The sequence below is a fragment of the Sus scrofa genome, chromosome 1, assembly GCF_000003025.6.
Source record: "Sus scrofa isolate TJ Tabasco breed Duroc chromosome 1, Sscrofa11.1, whole genome shotgun sequence".
NCBI classification, from domain to species: domain Eukaryota; kingdom Metazoa; phylum Chordata; class Mammalia; order Artiodactyla; family Suidae; genus Sus; species Sus scrofa.
In genome coordinates this window covers 221738125-221763571 of record NC_010443.5, presented here as the reverse complement: position 1 = coordinate 221763571, position 25447 = coordinate 221738125, and the positions used below count along the sequence as shown (strand labels likewise).

At 40.5% G+C, this 25447-nt stretch overlaps 1 protein-coding gene across 1 annotated transcript in view; it reads right to left on the bottom strand.

Moving 5' to 3' along the window:
* The window catches only part of PGM5 (phosphoglucomutase 5), a 203249-nt gene that overhangs the window by 74193 nt on the left and 103609 nt on the right, over window positions 1-25447 (bottom strand). The window contains exon 7 of the mRNA XM_003121933.6: window positions 5327-5442. Coding sequence (XP_003121981.4) covers window positions 5327-5442 — 116 coding nt within the window. The remainder of the gene's footprint in view (window positions 1-5326; window positions 5443-25447) is intronic.

The following is a 25447-nucleotide window of genomic DNA, read 5'->3' as shown; positions in this document are numbered from 1 at the left end:
GCAAGCAGACCTCCCTCCTGTGTGGACTGTGGTTTCCTATTTCCCATTGAGTCAAGTCCCAATGTCTAAGCTAGGCAGGCAACTGGCTTCAAAAATGAGTCCCTCCCCTTTGGCATTTCCAATACTGTTTCTTGATACTCCCTCATCTATCCTACCCTATACATCAGAGATTACTGAACTTCAGCCCAGGAGCCAAATTTGGACTATTTTTGTAAGTAAAATTGTACAGGCATAGAGCAATACTCATTTGTTCATGTGTTGTCCATGGCTGCTTTTGTGCTGCAATGGCAGAGCTGAGTAACTGTGAAAGAAACTATACATAGCTTCTTAGTTCACAAACCCTAAAATAATATCTGGCCCTTTACAGGAAAAATTTGCTGATCCCTGGTGTAGACTGAAAAGTCTTTTAGTCATGACCCACATTAAATACATTTTACAGTGAGACCTAGTATACACATAGATACCTGAGTGCATATTTATATATATATATATATATTTCTCAAAATAGCATGTACCTTTACTAAATGCAATGCATTCTGATAGTTGCTAGTCTATTATATTTTCTTTAAAGGCTATTCATGGGTATACCAATCTCATGACCCTAAATTAGTCTTGATGCATACTTCTCTGGAGAAACTTAACAACTAGCTGCCTATATGACACATGTCTCCTGCTCTCCCACTTCTATTCCTTTCCTGACATTGCTCCTTCTATCAGACAAGGCCCTGTCTTTTCATCTCTATGTGTGCAAATCATTCCCATTCTTTAAGAACTATGCAACTTGCATCTATTCCAGGAAGCCTGCTTTGAACTTTCAGTTCCAAACCACTCTCTCCTATTCTCATCTCCCATGCATTTTTTCTATTTCTCTACTGTGGAACTTTAAAGATTCTTCTTGGTAGAAAACTCATTTGTGGATCTAACTATGTACCCTGAAGATCTTGAGTTTCTTAAGTGTGTGGTCTTAAGAATTTTGTATTCTACATACCACCCAATACAGTACCTTGTACTCTATAAGTTCTAAATAAATATTTATTAAGTTGAGGTCAGCAAATATTTGTTATTAAGGATATAATATTATTATATAATATATCATATTTTATCCTTTAATTTTGAAGACTATAAGTTTATGATATATTGTAAGCACTCAATAAATGTTTACAAAGACAGGCAGACTGAGGGTGTGGAGGATAACCTGGACTGACCAGTCTCCATTCCAGTTGTGAGATTTACATTATTTTAATAACCAGTAGGTAGAATTATTACTTGATTATTTTTTGAATCACAGTCACTGGTTTAGACACACAGAACACCAACAAAGACAGGCAGGAAAACAATTTTTTTTCAGCAGAGTAAAAGCATAACAATTTCAACTGTCCTAAGCAGACTTGCCATCCACATGTTCTGAGATCAAACAGTAGTAATTAAGAGAGCTTGATATGGTTTCTCTTTTTCCAAGGAGACAAAGATGCCTTCCAATATTTTTGTACCATTTATGGTAATGCTATTAGAGTAACTGATTTTGGAAAAAGGATAAAAGTTTCCAGAGGAAAATTCCTTCAAGAACCCCAACATAGCCTTAAATGCTGTCATTATGACCAGTTAGAGTGATTTTACTGCAATCTGTTTAAGCATGACCAAATAAGACTTATTCCTAGCAATTCAAGGATGGTTTGATACCAGCAAATCAATCATTATATTTCATAACATTCACATAATAAAGGAGAAAAACACATTAATATATGACTAGATTCTGACAGGGAACCTTCCAGCAGCCATTTATAATATGATTCTAAGTAACATAAGAATAGGGAAAAATACTTAAGCATGCTAACCGATTTTACCAATATTAAAAAGCAATCATTAAGACAGATGGTAAAATACTTAATCAATTTCCATTAAAATCATTAACTATCACAACTGTTATTTAACATTATTTTGAAAAATGTAGCTAAAGCAGTAAAAATAGGAAATATAAGGTCCAAATATTAGAAAGCACAAAAACTTTTTAATCATAAATATTATGGATGTACACCTAAAAAATACCAAGAACATGAAAACCTTTTAGAAAATAAAGTGCCATAATTTATAGTGGAATCTGTTAAGGGGGCTCCACACCAGAGAAAAGGCATAATCAATAGCTTCTCTTTATATAATCATTAAACAAATTAGAAAGTGAAATGAAGACATCATCATTAAAATCAAAACTGTTAAAAGCGCTACAAGACATATGACTCAGTTTCTTCAATGAATAAACTAGAAAGAGAAAATTTAGAGGGAAGAAATTCAGATTAAAAGAGACTTAAGACATATCAACCAGTTATGATGTAAGATCTTTTGGATTTTAATTGTAAAAATCTATTAACGTGGAGGAATGTTAACAATAGGAGAAATTATTAAGATATTAGTTTTGAGGTTCCATGTCTATGCTTCTATTTAGGATGTTGAGATGTACAAGAGAATGTTATTCCCATTTCAGTAATAAGAAGAGGTCAGAAAGCCTATGAAATCATAATTTTTAACTGATTAGAGATTGGAGGTCACAGGCAATAAAATGAATTTGAGACTCTTAAGCCCCTTCAAGGAAAGACAGGGCACAAAAACCAACTCATCTTTGGCAGAGCACAGGAAAAAGAGGATGTTTCCATACAAGTGAATAATAAAAGCCACATGAGAGTTTTAAAAAGTCTTAAAGGCCAAGTACAGTCTATCACATTAGTTTAAAATCCTTAGAGTCCCAGATACAAGGGGCACACTTCCAAATTCTTTCCCGTAATTTCACTGAGTACTTATAAGAAAGACTGGAAAAAGAGAGAGACAGAGAGACTTGGTGGTGCTGGCATGCAGGAGATGTTCAATTCCTGCCAAGAGATAAGCATGAAACTCTTCCAGTTCCCCAAATCTTTCTTTAATAGGAAACAAATGCTTTAAGCTCCTGGATGAATAAGCTGCAAACTTTATTATGCCTCGGACCCAGGCAAAGATTCCCTGCTACTGAAACAGGGGTTGAAATAAAAACAGCCTGCCCCTGGAGAAAGGGTAGGAAACCTTGGGCCCAGAATCTCATACCAATACTAAACAGAGGTCTCCTGCCACTAAAGAAGGGTCAATAGAGGTCTATTTTGCATCACACATGCCATAACAGCTGAAAGGTGTGAATGACACAGCAACACTGAAAAATCTCCTCCATCACCCATGCTCACTTTTAGTACATAGCAAAAATATCCCACTTTTGGAAGAATTTGAAACCTGGGATACACTGCTGTATAGCACTGAGAGCTATATCTAGTCACTTACAATGAATGGAGCACGATAATGTGAGAAAAAAGAATGTATATATGTATGTGTGACTGGGTCATTTTACTGTATAGTAGAAAATTGACAGAACACTGTAAACCAGCTATAATGGAAAAAAATAAAAATCATTATAAATGAAAAAAAAAAAGACTATAACAGACATAATAAAATCTAAACCCAGCTCAACTCCTGATTATATTTAACTTAACCTTATACACTAATGCCCTGATAGAAGAAGGGGTATGCCCATTTCTAGGTATAAATATGATTTACATGAGTCTCTACTGTTCTCATATGCATCCTTCCCAGCATTCAATGAAAAATTATGAGATATACAAAAAGCAAGAAAGAGTAAACCATTGCTTTATCAAGAGACAAAGCAATCAAGAGAATCAAAGTCAGAAAAGAACCAGATGTTGGAACAATCAGACAAAAAGTTTATAATAACTATGTTTAATATGTTAAATGATCCAGTAGGAAAAAAAAGACATAAATAGAGGAGGAATTTCTAAGAGATGAAAATTACTTAAAAAGAGTCAAAGAGAAATACTAGAAATAAAAACAGTATCAGATGAAGAAATCCTTCACTGGGCTTAGCAAAAGATTGGACACAGCTCAGGAAAGAATCAGTAATGTGCCAAAAGATACGTTCTAAACTGAAACACAAAAAAAGAAAAAGAGGAAATAAAACCAAATAGTGCATGTAAGAGCTCTGAGACAAGATATGGTCACAAATTATCTAACATATGAGTAAGTGGAGTCTCAGAGATAGAGAATAGGGGAAGAGTTATATTTGAAAAGATAATGGCTGAGAATTTTCTAAAATTTATTTTCTAAAATTAATGAAACAACAGATCTAAGAATCCCAAAGAACCCCAAGCAGGATTAAAAAATACATGTACGGAGATATATTATGATTAACTGTTAAAAACAAAAGATAAAAAGAACATAATGAAGTTAGCCAGAGGTGGAAGGCAGGGGAAATTTAAATACAGAACAATAGCAGTAAGAACTAGAGCCAACTTTTTGGAAGCTATGTAGGACAGAGCACAATAGAGTGACATCTTTAAAATATTGAAAGAAGAATGTATATAAATGTATAACTGGGTCACTTTTGCTGTATAGCAGAAATTGACAGAACATTGTACATCAACTATAATAAATTTTTTTAAAAAACACTGAAAGAAGAAATTATTATTATTTTTTGAAAGAGAATGCTGTTGTTTTATTTTTTTATATTACTCAATGAATTTATTACATTTATAGTTGTACAATTATTATCACAATGCAACTTTATATTATTTTTTAACTTTGTAGGTGAGATAATAGTACTATGGTCCTATATATATAAGTATATATATATATATGTACAATATGTATGTGTATATATATACACACGCACACACAAAATAAAATATGATATATATTCTTTTTCCTCAGTAGCTCTTATACTTAAAGATTCACAATAGGGATTGCTTCACAATTATCAGGGAGGAGGGCTTCCTTTGTGAATGAGAGTAAAGTAAGATTGACCATGAGTTGAGGACAGTTAAACCTAGGTGATGAGCACATGGGAATTTGATATATTCCCCCCCCCATGTATATATTATGAGTTCCATTTTTTTAAATATGGCTTTTTCAAATTTTTAAAGGCTAATAGTAACCCATTGGTCTTAGGAACCAAAAAGTTGATGCAACTCCAAATAAAAATAACAAACCTATTAGCCTCTTTTACACTAGTTACACTATTCATATTAACATTATCAATGATACATATATATATATTTAATTTTCATGCTAGAACTTTGTTGAAAGAAAGGGAAATTTTTAAAATGAAGATGAAATGGGCAGAAGAGGTGAGTGTGTGATAGCACATATCCTCCTAGGTTTCTCTGATTTTTTTTTTTTTTTTTTTTGCCTCCAACTTTTCCTCCAGCCTTTGATTCATAGTGGGCTCACAGGTCCCCAAACTGGGATCACGGAGTGCTGCAGCCACCCTCTCCAGCAACACCAACCCCACAAAGCCTACCAGTGCCAAAGCTCTCCTCTCCACAAAGAGAGCACCGGCCCGAGTCCATCAGATTTGAGAAGAATCTCCATCCAGCTGGGGTCTCATACACTGGAACCTTCATTGATTTGGCCACTCTGAAAAATGAAATTTGAGGCAATAGTCAATTCATAGTTCTCCTTTCTTTTTTTTTTTCCTTAGCACATAAGGAAGTCTTTAGGATGTATTAATGCAATAACTAGATTTCAGAACATCCTGAACAGTGTGGACAGTTTTTGAGATGTCAAGTCATGAAGTAGAGAATGATAAATAGCCTATGTCAATAGCACTCAGTTTTGTTTTCCCCATAATATAGAAAATATTAAGTTCATGTATAGAATATTCTTACATGTATGTTTCCCTCCTTTCTCTCTCTCTCTCTCTCTCTCTCCTTTATCTTCGTGGTAAGATCCTAATTGGGGGATCTCAGACTCCAAATTATGGTGGTATTTGTGTGCACCCACTTTGGAAAAATGTTTAACAGTATCTACTTAAGATGAATATACACAAATCCTACAAACCAGCTATTCAACTCTTAGAAATTACGAAGACATTCAGTAGACACCGTGGTATCCTGCTCTGCTTCATGCCCAAACACAGACAGAGACTTTAGGACTTTCAGGACTGGAGCATTCATTCCACCAGCTGCTAGGAATGTTGATGGCTGACAGCTCACAGATGTGGTTCCCACTCTCTTCCAAAGAGGAATGTCTCATTCAAAATTATGCTCCCTTCCCTGTGTCAATCCACATCCAATGACTGGCAAATTAGGGATATATAAAGGCATAGCCTCCTTGCTCCTATCTGGCACAATTCTGTAGGGCCATTTCAGCTCCAGAGCTCGCTGTAGGTTGGCCAAGGCTTTTGTTGTGACTGCATTGCAGTCCAACTTATCCTTCTGTCCAATCTTCCTTTCTCCCTCCCCATAGGAGTTGCTCTTGAAGGAAACTTTGACCTTGATAGCAGAAAGGAATGAAGTCCCTGCAAGCAAATGTCTCTCAGAGCTGCTTCCTGGGGAACCCAGAAGGGATATTATTCAACAGGGTATGTGTACAAGATTTTACAAATATGATCATAGAATCAGAAATGGTAATAACTGAAACAACTCAAATGTCCATCAAAGTAGAATACACAAATAAATGATTTCCAATATATAATAAAACAGTATACATTTCATTAAACTACTGCTACATGCAACAACATTAATGAATCTGACAAACATAACTTCAGGAAAAAGAAACTGGGAGTTCCCTTTGTGGCTCAGCAGTAACGAGCCCAACTAGTATCCATGAGGATGCGAGTTCGATCCCTGGCCTCACTCAGGAGGTTAAGGATCTGGTGTTTCCATGAGCTGTGGTGTAGGACACAGCCATGGCTTGGATTCTGCGTTGCTGTGGCTGTGGTGTAGACGGGCAGCTGTAGCTCTTATTCTACCCCTAGCCTGGTAACTTCCATATGCTGCAGGTATGGCCCTAAAAAAAAAACAAAAAAAAAAAAAGTAGAAGAAGAAGAAGAAAAAAACTGATAACAAAGGAATATATACTATATGGTTCCATTTAGACAAAATTCAAAAACAGGAGTTCCCATCGTGGCGCAGTGGTTAACGAATCCGACGAGGAACCATGAGGTTGCGGGTTCGATCCCTGCCCTTGCTCAGTAGGTTAACGATCCGGCGTTGCCGTGAGCTGTGGCGTAGGTCACAGCCGCGGCTCGGATCCCACGTTGCTGTGGCTCTGGTGTAGGCTGGTAGCTACAGCTCCGATTAGACCCCTAGCCTGGGAACCTCCATGCACCGCAGGAGCGGCCCAAGAAATGGCAAAAAGACCAAAAAAAAAAATTCAAAACCAGCTAAAACTAACCTATACTGTCAAAATTCAGGCTCAGATGACCAAATAGGTCAAGAGTTTTGTTCAAGATCTCCCAGAAGTAAGAGACAAAGCTAGAATTTAGACCTATGTCTGCTTAACTTCTGCTCATGTTTCATTCCACTATGCCACGCTGTCTCTCCAAATGTTTTAGTGCTTCAAGGCATACCTAGATCCCAAAGCATGCTGGGAAATGACACTGGATTGAAAGTTTCATCTTCCCCGCATGGAAGCAACAAAAGAGAAAAATACCAAATGCCTGCCACCAGCCAGGTTTGGTTCTTTGAATACTCTAAGAGCAGAAGGTAGAGAGAAACCAGTGAATGTGTCTTGGTGAAGAAGAAGAAAAATACACGTACAACAAAGGACAAAAAATAACAGTGATTTCTTTAGGTTTGTTTTGTGGTCAGCTAGTGAGAAAAAATACCTAGAAACTCTTGCCACAGGAAAGTAAACACTTGTCTTTCCATCAAACCCAAATATAATTAATATGCTTGGGATCTTGTAGAAGTGCATGCTAAGTCTTTTTCAAGTTTGCTTTGAAAAGAAGCACCTTTTGGATGCTTGGATGTTACATCAAAATTCCGTTTTCTCTTTTTTTCAAGAGTCTAAAAAAGATATACAATCATGCATAAGCCCTGGTAGGAATAATGAAACAAATCCTCCCCAAAGTGTAGAACCAAGGTAAATTTTCAGAGCCATTAATTTGATGGTCAGAAGCTCAAGGAAGGAGAAATCATTCACACAGAAGCTTCTGAGGGCAGAACACAGTACAGCCTGGGTCAAAATTAATTTAGCTAAAATGAATGTATATGACTACCAAGCAGAATGAGTAACATGGGGCAGAGGTGAGGGTAAGAGAGAGGCTACAGGGTGTGGGGATATATATTCTCTGGCCAAAACATTCCTGTGATTTGAAGCCAAGTTGGCAGATCTAAAGGGAGGGGAAAGGATTTCCCCAGCTCCCACCCTTCTCAATTTATCACTGTCAGCAGGTCATCGGGCTGAAGGCTGAGGCTGGATTTTTAAAGGACCGGATACTTTTATAACTATGAGCCAGTTGCAGCTATACAAGCTAAGATAACAATATGGGTAATTAAATTCCAGGACCCTGAGCATAAGTTGATTGTATCCTAGAGTCAGAAAGGAATTCCCCTCCCTTCTCCTCCTACTAAACTTGGGATCCATCCCAATGACAGCATTCAGCAGATACCACGCTCCAGACTGGTTTTTGGCAGGAGTCCCCAGTGGAGTCTCTGAAATCCTCTGGTATAAAAGCTAAAAGTGAAGCTGCTCATGCTGAGGGTCTGTACCCTCTCCTTGACTACTGTCACCATGTGTTAGAGACAAACAGAATTCACTTTATAAGAAAGACCAGCCTAGGAAGGAGAAGAAAGAAAATTAATCTGGGCCACAATTTTTCTGCAAATGGTAGTGAGCCCTGGTAGCCAAACACACACACACACACACACACACACACACACACACACACACACACACACACAGAAGGTGGAGATAATCTTAGCATCGATTTTAAAACCTCTCAAAATGTGGCTTCAGGTTGAAGTAGCCTAAACCTATCTTTCCAATATTTTTTCCCATGTTATTCCCCACGTGCTCCAAAACAAACAAACAAACAAACAAAACTGAAACATCTCTTACTTTCTTTTCTTTTCTTTCTTTCTTTCTTTTTTTTTTTTTTTGTCTTTTTGCTATTTCTTGGGCCACTCCCGCAGCATATAGAGGTTCCCAGGCTAGGGGTCCAATCAGAGCTGCAGCCACCGGCCTACACCAGAGCCACAATAACGCGGGATCCAGCCGCGTCTGTAACCTACACCACAGCTCACGGCAAGGCCGGATCCTTAACCCACTGAGCAAGGGCAGGGACTGAAGCCGCAACCTCATGGTTCCTAGTCGGATTCGTTAACCACTGCGCCACGATGGGAACTCCCACCTCTTACTTTCTAAATATGCTTTTGCATTTGTATTGCTACTGTTGTCAATTTCTGAGCCCTTCTTCATGCTTCTCGTTACCTGGATTAACCCTCCTTTCCAATCTCTCTCAAAATACTTCATGTTGCTTCAAAACCTATCTTAAATGCCCTGCCACCATAAAGCCTGTGGCAAAGGCTGTTAGGTGGTCAACAATCACATCTGCTTTTTTGGACACACAGCTGGACCACCTCCCTCAAGTTTCACTGTGGCCACATGCGGAGTGGCCAATGGAACTCGAGTAGAAATGTTGAACACTTTTTTCTGATCTGGCTATTAAAACTTCCTATCTTTATAAACAAATGGGACCTAATCAAACCTACAAGCTTTTGCACAGGAAAGGAAACCATAAACAAAACGAAAGACAATCTATGGAACGAGAGAAACTATTTGCAAATTATGCAACTGATAAGGGCTTGATTTCCAAAATATACAAACAGCCCATACAACTCAATATCAAAAAAATAAATAAATAAACAACCCAATAAAAAAAATGAGCAAAATCCCTAAATAGACATTTCTCCAAAGAAGACTTACAGATGGCCAATAGGCACATAAATAGATGCTCATCATTACTAATTATTAGAAAAATGCCACTCAAAGCGACAATGAAAACTTCAATCAAACTACAGTGAAAACTGCAATCAAAACCTCACACTAGTCAGAATGGCCATCATTAAAAAGTCGACAAAGAATAAATGCTGGAGAGGATGTGGAGAAAAAGTAACCCTTTTATACTTTTGATGTAGCCACTATGGAAAACAGCATGGAGGTTCCTCAAAAAACTAAAAATAGAACTACCATATCCCACTCCTCAGCATATACTCAGACAAAACTCTAATTTGAAAAGATACATGCACCCTTATGTTCATAGCAGCACTATTCACAATAGCCAAGACATGAAAAAAACTAAAAATGTCCTTCAACAGATGGATGGTTTAAGAAGATGTGGTACATATATACAAGAGAATACTATTCAACCACAACAAAGCATGAAATAATGCCATTTGCTGCAACGTTAATGCAACTAGAGATTGTCATATTAAGTGAAATAAATCAGAAAGAGAAAGACAAATACCATATGACATCACTTTTTGTTGTTGTTGTCTTTTTGCCTTTTCTAGGCCCGATTCCGCAGCACATGGAGGTTCCCAGGGTAGGGATCTAATCAGAGCTACAGCTGCTGGCCTATGCCAGAGCCACAGCAACTCAGGATCCAAGCCACATCTTCAACTTATATCACAGCTCACGGCAATACGGGATCCTTAACCTACTGAGCAAGGCCAGGGATCAAACCTGAAACCTCATGGTTTCTAGTCAGATTTGTTAACCACTGAGCTACGATGGGAACTCCATATGACATCACTTTTATGTGGAATCTAAAATATGGTACAAATGAACCTATCTACAAAACAGAAACAGACTCACAGACATGGAGAACAGACTTGTGGTTGCCAATGGGGAAGGGTGGAAGGGGAGGGAAGGACTGGGAGTTTGGGATTAGCAAAGGTATACTATTACATATAGGATGGATAAACAACACGCTCCTACTGTATAGCATAGGGAATATACTCAGCATCCTGCGATAAACTATAACGGAAAATCATATGAAAAAGACTATCACTGAATCACTTTGCTGTACATGAGAAAGTAACACAACATTGTAAACCAACTATACTTCAATAAAATTAAAAAAAAAAATTCTCCATGATCTTTCTCCTTTGTCACTTTAAGGTGGACAAGCCCAGCAATTCTAGAAGCTACATATTGAAGATGGTGGATTTCCCAGTTGGAAGGATCTGGATCTCTGAATCACCATTTGGAGCAGAATTACAGAATTAATCAGTCAGGAACACCTGTTTTTAACTTTCAATGATTGAGAAATACCTTTTGCTGTGTTTGAGTCCTTGTACATTTGGGGATTAGTTTTGTAGCAGCAGCTCCCTTACTGTAACAAATACAAGTCTCTCTTCAATGCCATAATCAACCCAAAGTAACCCTTCCTGCCCCTATGCTTCCTCTCACTTGGGAGGGGGTTTTTCTCTTCACACTGCCATTGTAGATGTTGTTACCTCCTTAACACTTTCCCTCCACAGACAGACACAACTACCACCTCCAAGGTGTTAGAAGTTCCTTGAAGGCAGGTACTGTGTCTTACATATCTTTATAGTTCTATGTCCAGGATAGCATAGTACCTTGTCAGACTTGCCCTCAATACATTCTTTATGATTTTGGTTGACTAATATCTATTTTTTAAGGAAAGTTGTTGAACAGCAAAGGGAAAATTGTCTCTATTTTATGGTCTCTTCTCATTGTAGTTTCTTTACATTATATTAAAATATAACTAGGTAATTTGTGCATGTTTCATTTAAATTAGTCATTTTAAGCAAAGAGAATTTCTCCAGATATTAATTAGTGGGGATATCAGGATAAGACAAAAGCGTTTCTTGAAGATAAAGATCTCACAGGAGTTCCCATCGTGGTGCAGTGGTTAATGAATCTGACTAGGAACCATGAGGTTGCGGGTTCGATCCCTGCCCTTGCTCAGTGGGTTAACGATCTGGCGTTGCCATGAGCTGTGGCGTAGGCCAGTGGTTACAGCTCCAATTAGACCCCTAGCCTGGGAACCTTCATATGCTGTGGGAGTGGCTCAAGAAAAGATAAAAAGACAAAAAAAAAAAAAAAAAAGGATCTCACAGGATTAGGGTAGTGACTATATGAGAATCAAAGGTTGGGGGAGTCGAAGGACACGCTATTTCTATATTACAAGTCTGGTGGTCACCTTACCCTCATGTGCTCACACAAGACTCCAGATACAAATGCATCCTAAAAGATTCCTCAAAGCTCACTACATGGGGAGGTGCTAGCTTATCCATCTTTGTGCCTCCCACATCCAGCACAGTGCATGCCCATAGTAGGTATTAAAAGATGTTAACTTAATTATTCAGTACTACATCATGGTATGCAATAATATTTTACTGGAATATCAATGGTTATTAATGACTCTCCTTTACCCTGCAAGAGAACAGCCAAATAAACAACGACTAATTATACCAAGTACATGAGGCATAATCAGCTGCTCCTGGAATTTTTTTTAAATGAATTTTATTACATTTATAGTCGTACAATGATCCTCACAACCCATTTTTATAGCATTTCCTTCCCAAACCCCTAGTGCATCCCTCTACCCACCTGCTCCTAGAATCTTACCTTAAGAAAGTTTCAATAGATTTAAATAGGACAAGATCCAGGTCCCTCTTCCTTTGATTTATCTTCAAATGTGTACTTTCTTAAGAAAGAGCTTAGCAGACCTCTTGGTTCTATTTTCTACACACTGAACTCTCAGCCCCCCAACTTTTCTTGGCTATACCCGCAGCATACGAAAGTTGCTGGGCCAGGGATCAAACCCACACCACAGCAGCAACCCCAAACTGCTACAATAACAACACTAGATCCTTAACCCTCTGAGTCACAAAGAAACTCCTCTAGGCACTTTTTAAAAAAGCCTACAAGAGTTCTCATCGTGGCACAGTGGAAACGAATCTGACTAGGAACCATGAGGTTGCAGGTTCAAACCCTGGCTTTGCTCAGTGGGTTAAGGATCTGGCATTGCTGTGAACTTTGGTGTCAGTCGCAGACATGGCTAGGATCCTGCATTGCCGTGGCTATGGCATAGGTGGGTGGCTATAGCTCTGATTCGACTCCAAGCCTGGGAACTTCCATGTGCCATGGGTGCAGCCCTGAAAAAAAAAAAAAAAAAAGCACACGCACACAAAATAAAATTTAAAAAAAAGCCTCCATCTGCTTAGGTTAGGAGAGGATAGATATTTGCCTCACGTATATCTAACAAAAGATTTATATATATGCTACACATAAAAACTCCTACAAATCAATAAAAAAGGCAGATAACCTTTAAAAAATAGGCAAAAACCTAGAATAGACAATTTACAAAAGAAGATAGTCAAGTGACCAATTAGCATATGAAAAAAATACTGGAAAGAGTGGTATTGTCAAGTGCTGGTAAAGATTTGGAATTTCATGTACTGTTAAAGGAATGCAGGTCAGTACTGATTACAATATATTTATTTATATGATATAATTACACAAAAAGAATAGCACAACACAAAGAAAGTGAACAAACTAGCACTATATAGAACACTATGAATGAATCTCATAAACATGACATTGACTAAAAGTAAGACAGAGGAACATACACTATGTGATTCCACTTATACAGAGTTCAAAAATAGACTAAATTAATCATCCACATTGGTCTAGGCAATTATCTTTTGGATCTGACACCAAAAGCACAGGCAATAACAGCAAACAAACAAGTAAAAAACAAGTGGGACTACATAAACTAAAAAGTTACCGCACAGCAAAGGAAACAACCCACAAAATGAAAACCTATGGATTGGGAGAAAATATTTGCAAACCCTATATCCAATAAGGGGTTAATATCCAAAATATATAAGGAATGCTTACAACTCAATAGCAAGAAGACAAAAAAAAAAAAAAAAACAGCAAGAAGACAAACAATGCAATAAAAAATGGGCAAGGGATATAAACAGTAAAATAAATTTTTTTGAAGAAGATATACAAATGACCAACAGATACGTGAAAAAATGGTCAACATCACGAATCATCAGAAAAATGCCAATCAAAACCACAGTGAGAAATCACCTCACACCTATTAGAATGGCTGTTATCAAAAAGACAAGAGATAAGAGCCAGTGTGGAGAAAAGGGAACACTTGCACACTGTTGGTGGGAGTGTAAATTGGTACAGTTACTCTGGAAAATAGCATGGAGGGTCCTCAAAAAATTAAAAAAGAACTATCATATGATCCAGCCCCACTTCTGGATATTTATCCAAGGGAAATGACAACAGGATCTCAAAAAGTTATCTGTACTTACACTTTCATTGCATCTTCATTTGCAATAGCCAACTTATGGAAACAACCTACATGTCCATTGATAGATAGATGTGGTACACAAATACAATGAATAAAAAAGAAGAAAATTCTGCCATTTGCAACAACTTGGATGAATCTGAAGGGCATTCTGCTGAGGGCATTCTGCTAAGTGAAATAAATCAGACAGAGAAAAACAAATACTGTAGAGTATTACAGACACCTGGAATCCAAAAAAATAAAATAAAATAAGACAAACTCATAGAAACAAAGAGTAGATGGGTGATTACCAGGGACTGAGGGCATGGGGAAATGGGACTGAGGGCGTGCGGAAATGAAGAGATGTTGGTGAGAGGGTACAAATTTCCATCGATAAGTGAATAAGTTCTAAATATCTACTGTAACTATAGTTATTAATATGTGTTGTACACTTGAAATTCGCTGAGAGTAGAATTCTCACCAAAATAATTTAACTATGTATAAGGTGATGAATGAGTTATGATCATGATAATCATTTCACAATGTATATGAGTATCAAATCATCATGTTGTACACTTTAAATACATTACAGCTTATTTGTCAATTATACTTCAATCAAACGAAAAAAAATAACCAGCAAAGCTAGTTATTGGTGACAGAAGTCAGAATGGAGGTTATCTCTGGGGAGGAGGGGGAGGCAGTGATTGGAATGGGGATCAAAGGAGGTTCAGGAATGTTGTTCTGTTTCTTTTCTCTTTTTTTTTTTGCCTTTTTTTTAGGGCCACACTCACAGCATATGGAGGTTCCAGGCTAGGGGTTGAATAAGAGCTACAACTGCCAGCCTACATCACGGCCACAGCAACGCAGGATCCGAGCCATGTCTGAGACCTCCTCCTACATTTCACAGCAATGCCAGACCCTTAACCCACTGAGCTAGGCCAGGGAATTGAACCTGCAACTTCATGGTTACTAGCTGGATTCATTTCCTCTGCACCACAACAGGAACTCCTATTCTATCTCTTGATCTGCAATGATAGTTACATGGGTTTGTTCACTTTGAGAAAAGTCCTGGAGCTATGCATGAGTTATGCCTTTTAAAAACATACATTATGCTTCAGAGTTCCCATCGTGGCGCAGTGGTTAACGAATCTGACTGGGAACCATGAGGTTGCAGGTTCGATCCCTGCCCTTGCTCAGTGGGTTAACGATCCATCATTGCCGTGAGCTGTGGCATAGGTCGCAGACGCGGCTCGGATCCCGAGTTGCTGTGGCTCTGGCGTAGGCTGGGGGCTACAGCTCCGATTAGACCCCTAGCCTGGGAACCTCCATATGCCGCGGCAGCAGCCCAAGAAATAGCAAAAAAGACCAAAAAAAAAAAAAATACATTATGCTTCACTTAAACATCTATTTAAAAGCAAAAGCTCTCTGCAGTATTTATGACTGAGTACATGTTTGAATTAGCCATGTTTACGTCATCCCCCAAACAAACAAACTATTGAAGAGAGAGTTTAATGGCATTGGGGACATCCTGGTTAATGTCTAGGAGATGTGTAACAAAACTGCCCTCAAGTTAATCCTTTCAGTATTTTCATATCGATGAGTTCACTCTCAGATCCCTTCTCTGATATGTGGCACTGCTGGCTGGAGCTGCTCTGGGGTAAAAAGTTTATGTGAGTTTGCACTTTAAAAGCACTTCTAAGGCAGCCTACCCGGCTCACAAACAAGAATCAGGCAGAGTTCAGCGAGACTGAACCAATCTCCAAGTCCACTTTTCGACTCATCTTTTGCATGGAGCAACCCATACTGTCAGGTAAAATAAATACAAAACATGACGCTGTAATAGTAAGATAACCACAGAAGTTTTCACCAACACACTCTCTCTCTAAGCTTTAGCAGAGAGCTACTTATATATAAGCTTTAGCAAAGAGCTATTTGTTCCTGGGACCTATAGAATCTCAGCCTGGTCTGAACCTCAAAATTCATACATTAAAAAACACCTCCCTTGCCTATCTTAGCAGGGGGGACATAAGGACCAAATTAGATGGTTTACAAAGAAAAAAAAAGTCCTCTACCAACTTCGAAATGTCCTACAGCATTACAACATTATTACTGTTCTGAGTATTGGATTTTTCACTTAACCTAAAGGGAAACAAACAGATCATTTAAGGACTATTTATAAGAAAAATCAAAATATAACTGTATGCCTCTCTAAAATTCTAGATTTTGGCTAATTGTAAAACAAGCCCAGGGACCTTTGCTGCTTTATCTAAAAGCTTCTGCTCTTTCATTTTAGGAGGTGTTATGGGGGAGAAACAGGATCCTTCCCAGATAGATTTTAAATTTTGTTAGGAAACATAAGGCAGGCACATTTCTGAGCATCTTAGCTTTACTTAAAAGGCAAGAGTTGGCTTTGGGAAATTGACCAAAATCTGAGGAGGAAAAATATATAAAACTGAAGGACTCAGAGGTTCAATCTCTTAAGCTGGTAAATGATCTGTAACCCTAGGTCTGGGAATTAACAATATCTGTATTTAGCATCTTGATGCTTGAGGACGTTGATGCAAAATGTTCCTAGTTCTAATTCTTTTCAAAGAAGAAAAATTGTTGAGGGCTAGGGCTGGCAAATTTTAAGTCCCAAGTGTTCCTGTTAAGCTGAGAAAGAGACCATTGTCAGCTGTCCTTCAGATTCCCCTGAGACTGCTCCCATGAGAGAGCAAAGAGTGAATCAACTTCTTGTCCTTTTGTTTGGCTTTGAATTTTAAAGTGTGTTGACACTTTATTGAAGCTTTTTTAAAAGCCTGTATAATACCTTTAGCAGATTTCATTTGCTCCTATAGACAAAAAGTGGTAAATACGAACTTATAGGACAGCTCTAACTCAGGAGATAACACAACTCACTCACAAAGCTTCTCTTTCTTTTCTTTTTCTTTTTTGGCCATGTCCCCAGCATGCGGAAGTTCCTGGGCCAGGAGTCGAACCCACGACACAGAAGCAACCTGAGCCACAGCAGTGACACGCCTTAATGTGCTGAGCTACATGAGAACTCCAAAGCTTCTCTTTCTTAAAACCCTTGCTGTGTTTCGTCTTGTGGATTCAATTAGTGTCTCTTCCTAGATGGGACTACAAAATCTTATTGATCTTATGTTGTAAAACAGGACAGAAGGTTTACCAGGGCATAGAACGGTAAACAAATACACAGCATCTATACATGGACACCAATTTTTTTTTTTTTTTTTGTCTTTTGTCTTTTGTCTTTTTAGAGCCGCACCCAAGCATATGGAAGTTCCCAGGCTAGGGGTCAAATCACTGCTATAACTGCCGACATTCACCACAGCCAGAGAAATGCCAGATCCAAGCTATGTCTGAGACCTATATCACAGCTCATGGCAACGTTGGATCCTTAACCCACTGAGCAAGGCCAAGGATTGAACTCAGCATCCTCATGGATACTAGTCAGGCTCGTTAACCACTGAGCCATGACGGGAACTCCCAACTAATTTTAAAGAAAGAACAAAGTGCAGAGAAAATAAGTCTTCGCATAATGCCGCATCACCATTCCATGGGTAATGCCATGAGCAGAGGTAAACATTGAAACATTATGTCATTATCCATTTTCCCAAAGATCTGCAGCCTAATGTATGACCCAGGTTGCTGTTTCCCAGAAAGCCAGGTCAAGTCACCAGCCAGCCATCTCTAAATGGGCTCTGAGAAGACAAGTACTTATCAAGGGACATAAAAGCAGCCACTCCACCTGAAAGGTACCACATATTCCAGGATGCACTTACCCTTCCAGGATGTCCATTGTTTTTTTTACTGCTGCATCTGCAGTACATGGAAGTTCCCAGACTAGGGGTCAAATTGGAGTTGCAGCTGAGGCCATAGCCACAGCAACAGCAGATCTGAGCCACACCTGAGACCTATGTCACAGCTTGTGGCCTCAAGCCAGACCCTTGACCCACTGAGCAGGGCCATGGATTGAACCTGCATCCTCACAGATACTATGTCAGGCTCCTAACCTCTGAGCCACAACGGGAACTCCCAGGATGTCCATTCTTAGTCAAGACTAGGTTCCATTTTGACATTAAGTATAATGAAAGCTCATGCCGCATTAATTCTGCTCTAACAATTTATCTTTTTAGGAGTTCCCATCGTGGCTCAGTGGTTAATGAATCCGACTAGGAACCATGAGATTTTGGGTTCGATCCCTGGCCTTGCTCAGTGGGTTAAGGATCCAGTGATGCCATGAGCTATGGTGTAGGTTGCAGACGCAGCTTGGGTCCCGAGTTGCTGTGGCTCTGGCATAGGCTGGCAGCTACAGCTCCTATTGGACTCCTAGTCTGGGAGCCTCCATATGCCGCAGGAGCGGCCCTAGAAAAGGCAAAAAGACAAAAAAAAAAATTTATCTTTTTAAAAAGTTTTGACTTATGAGACATAGTTATGAGGAAAGAAACTATTCAAAAAGTTGATGTCCTTTCGTGGGAAGTGATGTTTACTGCAAAAGGTAAAGCTGAGTGGATGGGAAAGGTAGGCAAACATGCACTGCTGTGGAATCAAGTCCAGACACCTTTGCATGGACGAAAGGATGGACTCTGAATTTTGACTGCCTGAGTGCCCATTCAGTTCCACCCCTTCCTGGCTGGGTGACCTTAGGCAAGTTACTCAAACTCAATAAGCCCAGCTCTTTCAACTGTGCAACAGAATAACAACGGATCTCCTCAATCAGGGAGGACTCAATGGGGTAATCCTCAGGAAGCCCCAAGCACCCAGAGCAGTCCACCAGCAGCAGCAACAGCTCCTAGCACTGGTACCTCTCCTGCATTTCCCCTAATACTCCTGCCAGGGCAAACTGCTATTTCGATGGTGCCTCCTTAAAGCATCACATAGCTTCAGATCCTGGCACACCAGTTCACTTAGAGAAGGCTACTCTATCAGTTAGAGTCTCAACAGGAATAGATGACACACAAGTTGAATAATTTGAGAAGAGTCTAATATAGGAACTATTTACATGGGTGTGGGCCATGGAGAAGGGAAGCACAACTTGGCAGGACAGAACCCCAGGGCAAGTAACATCAGAGCTCACATCACCCCGACCCAAGACTCATTCTTGGACCCAGAAGCAAAGCTGGGTGGAGAGGGTTGCCTGGCAGGAGCCATGACCTTCAGAAGAGGCATGTTGCTACCTCAGAGAAACCCAACAGGGAGAAGAGTCAATTCCTGACTGCCTTTTCCTCCATCTACAGTATTGAAGTGCTCCCAACTGTCCAAACCCAACTGATCAGGAGGGAAGATGAGCCAGTCGATACCGTCCATAGAGGTCACCCTGAAGGAAAGAGGGTAGGGAAGTGGGGGAGGGGGTCTTGGGAGCAAATGGAAGATACTGTGCACTTTCTTCATCCATCCCCCTAGACTGGGCTACTTCCAATTGTCCAGGTTAATCAGTTCAGTCCCCTCTCTGTGCTGCCTCAGCAAATCCCACCAGTTACAACTCAGCACAGGGTCTTGCATTAGACGCTGGGACAGCTGACTGCTTCTTACCTGTGAGTGCCTGGAGGAGAAGGGTTCTGACCTCGTACTTAATAGCATTTCTTAATTCCATGGAAGTATCGTGGGGTCTATCAGAACACAGAGCTTCTCCTACATGGGTACAAACGTCATTGAGATTCCAGAACTAAGTCCTTCAAATACCACAGGCAAGTACATAAAACCACTGAAAGCTTAGGATAAAGTTAACTTATGGTGGATGAATTTCCAAATGGAATTACAGCCAAAGAATTGTCTGAAAAGATGGATAGCCTTACTTCTAAATAAGTGTGTGTTAGTTTACCAAATCCAGTACTGTCGGTTTATTGTGAAAAGGGAGATTAGGGTAAAACTGGTTTCTCTTTACCTTTGTGGGATTTCTCAGAATTAAATGTTCATTTCAGTGTAAAACTTTCAAGAGAAGATAGGGTGCCTATTCCTCATGTTTACAAGCAGCACCTCATGGGGCTAATGTTTTGTGTAGCACATGCTGGAAAACACTGGTTAAGACAAGGCAAGAAATGTAGTCTTTATATCGCTATGGCAGGGCTGTACTTCAAAGGATTTTATTCCCACTGAATACTTTTTTTTCCTTTCTTTTTAGGGCTTCATTTGCAGCATATGGAAATTCCTAGGCTAAGAGTCCTATCAGAGCTGCAGCTGCCGGCCTATATCACAGCTATAGCAATGCATGATCCAAGCCGCGTCTGTGACATATACCACAGCTCATGGGATTGCTGGATCCTTAACCCACTGAGTGGAGCCAGGGATAGAACCCGTGTCTTCATAGTTACTAGTTGGGTTCATTACTGCTGAGCCACGACAGGTACACCACACTGAACACTTCTGAAGAGCAAGGGAGAAAGAACATGCCAGTGGGTCTTACGTCATTTCAAGGATTCTCAGGAAGATGCCTTTCCCAGAGAGGCTTGAGAGATGAGTTAACATGAAGGGCATATCCCAGGGAATCAGATACCAGTCCTCCAGGAAGCTCTGAGCTCAGCAGAGAGAAGCAGCCCAGTGACCAGGCTGGCAGGGGAAGTTGACAGCAGGGCTCTATTCACTCTCTGCATCTTGTCCTGGGGCCCAGTCCCTAGGGAGGCACCAGGGGAAGAGGAAAGAGCTGGGGAAGCAGCTGTTTGCATTCAGGGTGACCCATGCAGTGGGATGGACTCTCTCAAAGGACCTAGTAGTCTCTGGGGGACAGGACCAAAATAGGTCGGTCAGAACATGCAGTTCCTGAAATTAATTGAAGAAGCAGAGCCTCCTCAGGGAATTAGGATGCCACTCAGCTGCTCTGTTCCCCTTCTCAGAGAATGAGGCATAGAATTATTTCTCTGTGTGGAACCATTCCGTGTTTTAGGACAATGCTATCTGGGTCTAACTGGGGCCTACAGAAGAGGGACAGGGTCGGGGGAGGACATGATGTCTTCTGGACATTGAGAACCACTGAAGGGGCATGGTCTTGTGTGAGAGGAACAACTCTCTTGGTCAAGATCCCACTTATGGGGAGTTCCTCTTGTGGCTCAGTAGGCCAATAACCCAACATCCTCTCTGTGAGGACACAGGTTCAATCCCTAGCCTCACTCAGTGGGTTAAGTATCTGGTGTTGCCATGAGCTGCTGTGTAGGTCACAGATGAGGCTTGGATCCCACGTGGCTGTGGCTGTGGTGCAGGCCGGCAGCTGCAGCTCTGATGCGACCCCCTAGCCTGGGAACTCCCATATGCCGCAGGTACATCCCTCAAAAAAAATTAACAATCCCACTTCCCCTGGGGAAGGACAAGCAGGGCAGTAGGAGCATCACCCTTCGTATCAGCCCCAGGGGCTGCAGCCCCAGCAGTGCCTTTGTGCTAAAGGTACTATATCATCTGTCTTCAAAACCTGATAATTTTCAGTGCTCAAAAAGTGTTTTAGCACACTGCTTTTCTTAGAAGAGAGTACTTTAATGCCATCTGCTGAAACACTGTCATGATAAATATTTACTTGCAAGTGTCCTCAATGAGAACATTGCCCCCTCGGGATATGGCATCCTTACGCAGTACACAGCTTGTGCAACTGGATGCTGCAGCTCTCCACCAGCTTCACTTGAATGTAGCCAGAGTAGAAGCTATGGCTCTCAAGTCCTTAAAACTGTTCCTGGTGTAGCAGGGGTGGATCACAGCCTTCCCAATAGTCATATGAATACGGGTGGACCCTAAACCCTCTTTCACGGTCTTTGAACAGTTGAAGATACAGCTTTGAACAATAGTTTATTTTCTCTGGCCATAATTCTTCCAAGAACATTCGGAAGTGATGAACTCTGTGAGTGTGTGCATGTGTGAGGCCTCACCCATAGCAAACTGAACATAATAAAAGACATCCACATCTCACATAAAAACTTTTTGCTTTAAAAGTATCTTGAAGGTATTCTTATAATTTTGTTTTTGAAATGCGGCTACAAGTCACTCATTTATTTATTTATTTTATTATTATTATTATTATTATTATTTTTTTGTCTTTTTGCCATTTCTTGGGCCACTCCCACGGTATATGGAGGTTCCCGGGCTAGGGGTCAAATCAGAGCTGTAGCCACCAGCCTACACCAGGGCCACAGCAACGTGGGATCCGAGCTGCATCTGCAACCTACACCACAGCTCACGGCAACACTGGATCCTTAACCCACTGAGCAAGGCCAGGGATCGAACCTGCACTCATAGTTCCTAGTCAGATTCATTAACCACTGAGCCAAGACAGGAACTCCTACAAGTCACTCATTTAATTAACTATTGACAAGATTTCTCATCTATGATGCACCCTCTAGATCCTTTCAAAATAAGAATATGTACATTACAAATTATTTTCAAGTGTTATGATTACTTGGTTGCTAAATTTAATAATAAAGTGACAAGATGTTACATTTTTACAAATTAAACTAGGCAGTTGATCATATTGATGTTGCAATTTTCTTCATTAGCTTCATTTTGGAGCTAATAGAGATGATCCTTGAACAATGCAGGTGGGTAGGGGCACCCACCAGCTCTGCAGCTGAAAGATCCACGTGTAATTTTATACTTGGCCCTCTGTATCCATTCTGTATCCACAGATTCAACCACTCTCAGATTGTGTACCACTGTAGTAGGCATTTAGCAAATGAAATTCTCCTAAAAGTGGATCCCTCCTATAAGTGGACCCATGCAGTTCAAACCCACCTTGCTCAGGAGTCAACCTTAATTGTTTTCAGGTCTCTACTTTTAAGTCAGTGAATATCAAAGGCCCTAGGCAAGAGGTGGAGAATGAAGGCAGTGATAAAATGACACAGGTGCATGTGGCTAAGTATGTACATATGTGTGTATGTGGTGTGTGTGTGTGTGTGTGGTGGGAAGGGAAGGTGGTGGAACTCTTGTCAGAACCCTAGGGAGTTTCTTTGGTTGTGTTTTGTTTTCTTTTTTGACCCCGCCCATAGCATCTGGAAGTTCCCAGGCCGGGGATCCAACTAGAGCCACAGAAGTGACAATGCTGGATCCTTAACCACTAGGCCACCAGGGAATTTCAGAACCTTAGGGAGTTTCTTGTACAATAAGGTTTAGAGAGAATGTTTCATCTTTTCTTCCACTTAATCTCCACACTATTCTGCATATACCATACTTATTTTCAGCAGGTCCTACAAATATATTTCTGAACATTCCATCCCAGAATTGTCTCAGCCAGCTCCCATTTCTCTGCCAGTATCCAATGCAGTTAATTATGCCCATCTGGAAAGCCAAAACTGGATGCATGCAACCCCGGGACCCTACCCTGGCACTAGATCACTGACTGAGTTTCTTAGAAAAATCCCAAGGTAATGCTCCAAGGGTGAGAAAAAGATATGGATATCCACTTACACTAGACTTTCTAGCTGGATGAAATATGACAGTTGGTTGTTGTGTTTTTTTCCTTCACGAAACCAAGTGTGCATATTCAACCCAATTAAAAGTAGCAAAATGACTTGATATAATGTAAACTTTTATAAACTTAGAGTAAGATGACATCTATGGGGTCCTCAGAATTTTTCAAGGTCTCACCTAGCACACAAGCTTGGACAAGCTTCCCTCTTTTGTCTAGCTGGTGGTGCTTAATTACTCAGCTTCACAGAAGAGGTCATGCTTCCCACACTTTCTTGATAATAACAATCATTTGGGGTACTTACTAATTCCTAGGCCCCTCCGTGAGAATATCTTGAATTAGTTGGTCTTATTTAGGGCTTAGGTGTCTATACTTATAACAAGTAGTGGGGTTTTTTGTTTTTTTACGGCCACACCCGAGGCATATGGAAGTTCCTGGGCTAGGGGTCAAATTGGGGCTGTAGCTGCGGGTCTATGCCACAGCCAGAGCAATGCCAGATCCAAGCTGTGTCTGCGACCTACACCATAGCTTGTGGCAACACCAGATCCTTAACATACTGAGCGAGACCAGGGATCAAACCTGCATCCTCACAGAGACTATGTCGGGACCTTAACCCAATAAGCCACAATGGCAACCCCTCAAGTAGTGTTTTTTATTTCTAGAAGACTCTTATTCTAAGAGGATTTATAAAGTAACTCTAAGACAAACTAGAGGCAAATGATAGTGACCTATGCAACAGTTTTGATGTGTCAAGTGTTACCAACAGTGTTAATGATGTCAAAATGCTAAGAACCAAACTTTGATGCACGCATTGCATAATGTTTAAGAAGTCCTCAGAGGATATTATCTGATTGGGAATCCAGACTCAACTCAACATTGAACATCAGGGTTAGCCTAGATGTGAGCCTGTGTTGTGAGAATACGGATGATGGCAATCAAACCCTGGCAGGTTGAGGTTCAGCTCTCACCTCAACACGGCATGTTCTGCAAATGTGAACAAAACAACCAGTCCCTCAACCTGTAAGTATGGTACTGTCTTTGAAATCTGACAAGCGTGGTTTCAAAGCACAACTCTTTTGATTCTGTGACCCTCATTCTTTGGAGTTGACCTCTAAGAAACTGGAATAATACTACTACTAATATTACCTGCTACCAAGAGGAGCTGGATTTACTTCCCCACTCATTTCTCATGCAGTGCTCTAGGGAGCTCGTGCAGCAGAGCGGAGTAAGCTTGGGTGTCTTGGGTGGATCAACCTGGGTTCAAATCCTGACTCCATATTTTACTAACTTTTACAGGTTAAGTCACTGCATTTCTGAATCTCGTGTTCCCATAGGAAGAAATGAGGATTGTCATGATACACAGTAAACAAGCCAGAAGAGCTGCATGATTTTGTAGGCAGAAATCCTTGGTTGGGGAAAGTGGGCCTTCCGAAGGCTTCCAAGAAAAGCAACTCCCCCATTGGTGATAGCCTGCAAGGAAATGGGAGCTGCCAGAGGGGTGTGACTCTGAGAGATGGCTGTGTGGGATCAGGACCAGCCACCACCTCCCTCTCCCCCACTGCGGACTGGCCCATAGTGTTTCCTGGGAAGGTGCTGCATGTGAACTGCAAGGGCTATGACCTTGGGGGCCCCAGGACCCTCACAGTGAGCTTGACAGCAAGTGAAAGAGTTTGTCTTCCTTGAAGAAATACTCCCCAGTTTTACCTTCCAGGGACTGCATAGGTTAATAAGTCCCAGATAAGCCATACTTTCTGCCCTCCCAGAACTCAGGGACACAGCTTCCCTCACTTGAACTAGCTGACTTTTAAGTGTTTTTAAGTTTCAGCTTCTGATCAGGTTCTCCAGACCCCCAGAGTTTCCTTGAAGGTGAAACGATCACCCCTCCCCAGGTGTCTCTTCTGCTGTCCGGTAGCCACGTGCAAGACATTGTTGTCCTGGTCCATCTCCCCCAGCAGCTTCACAACGACAAGGGC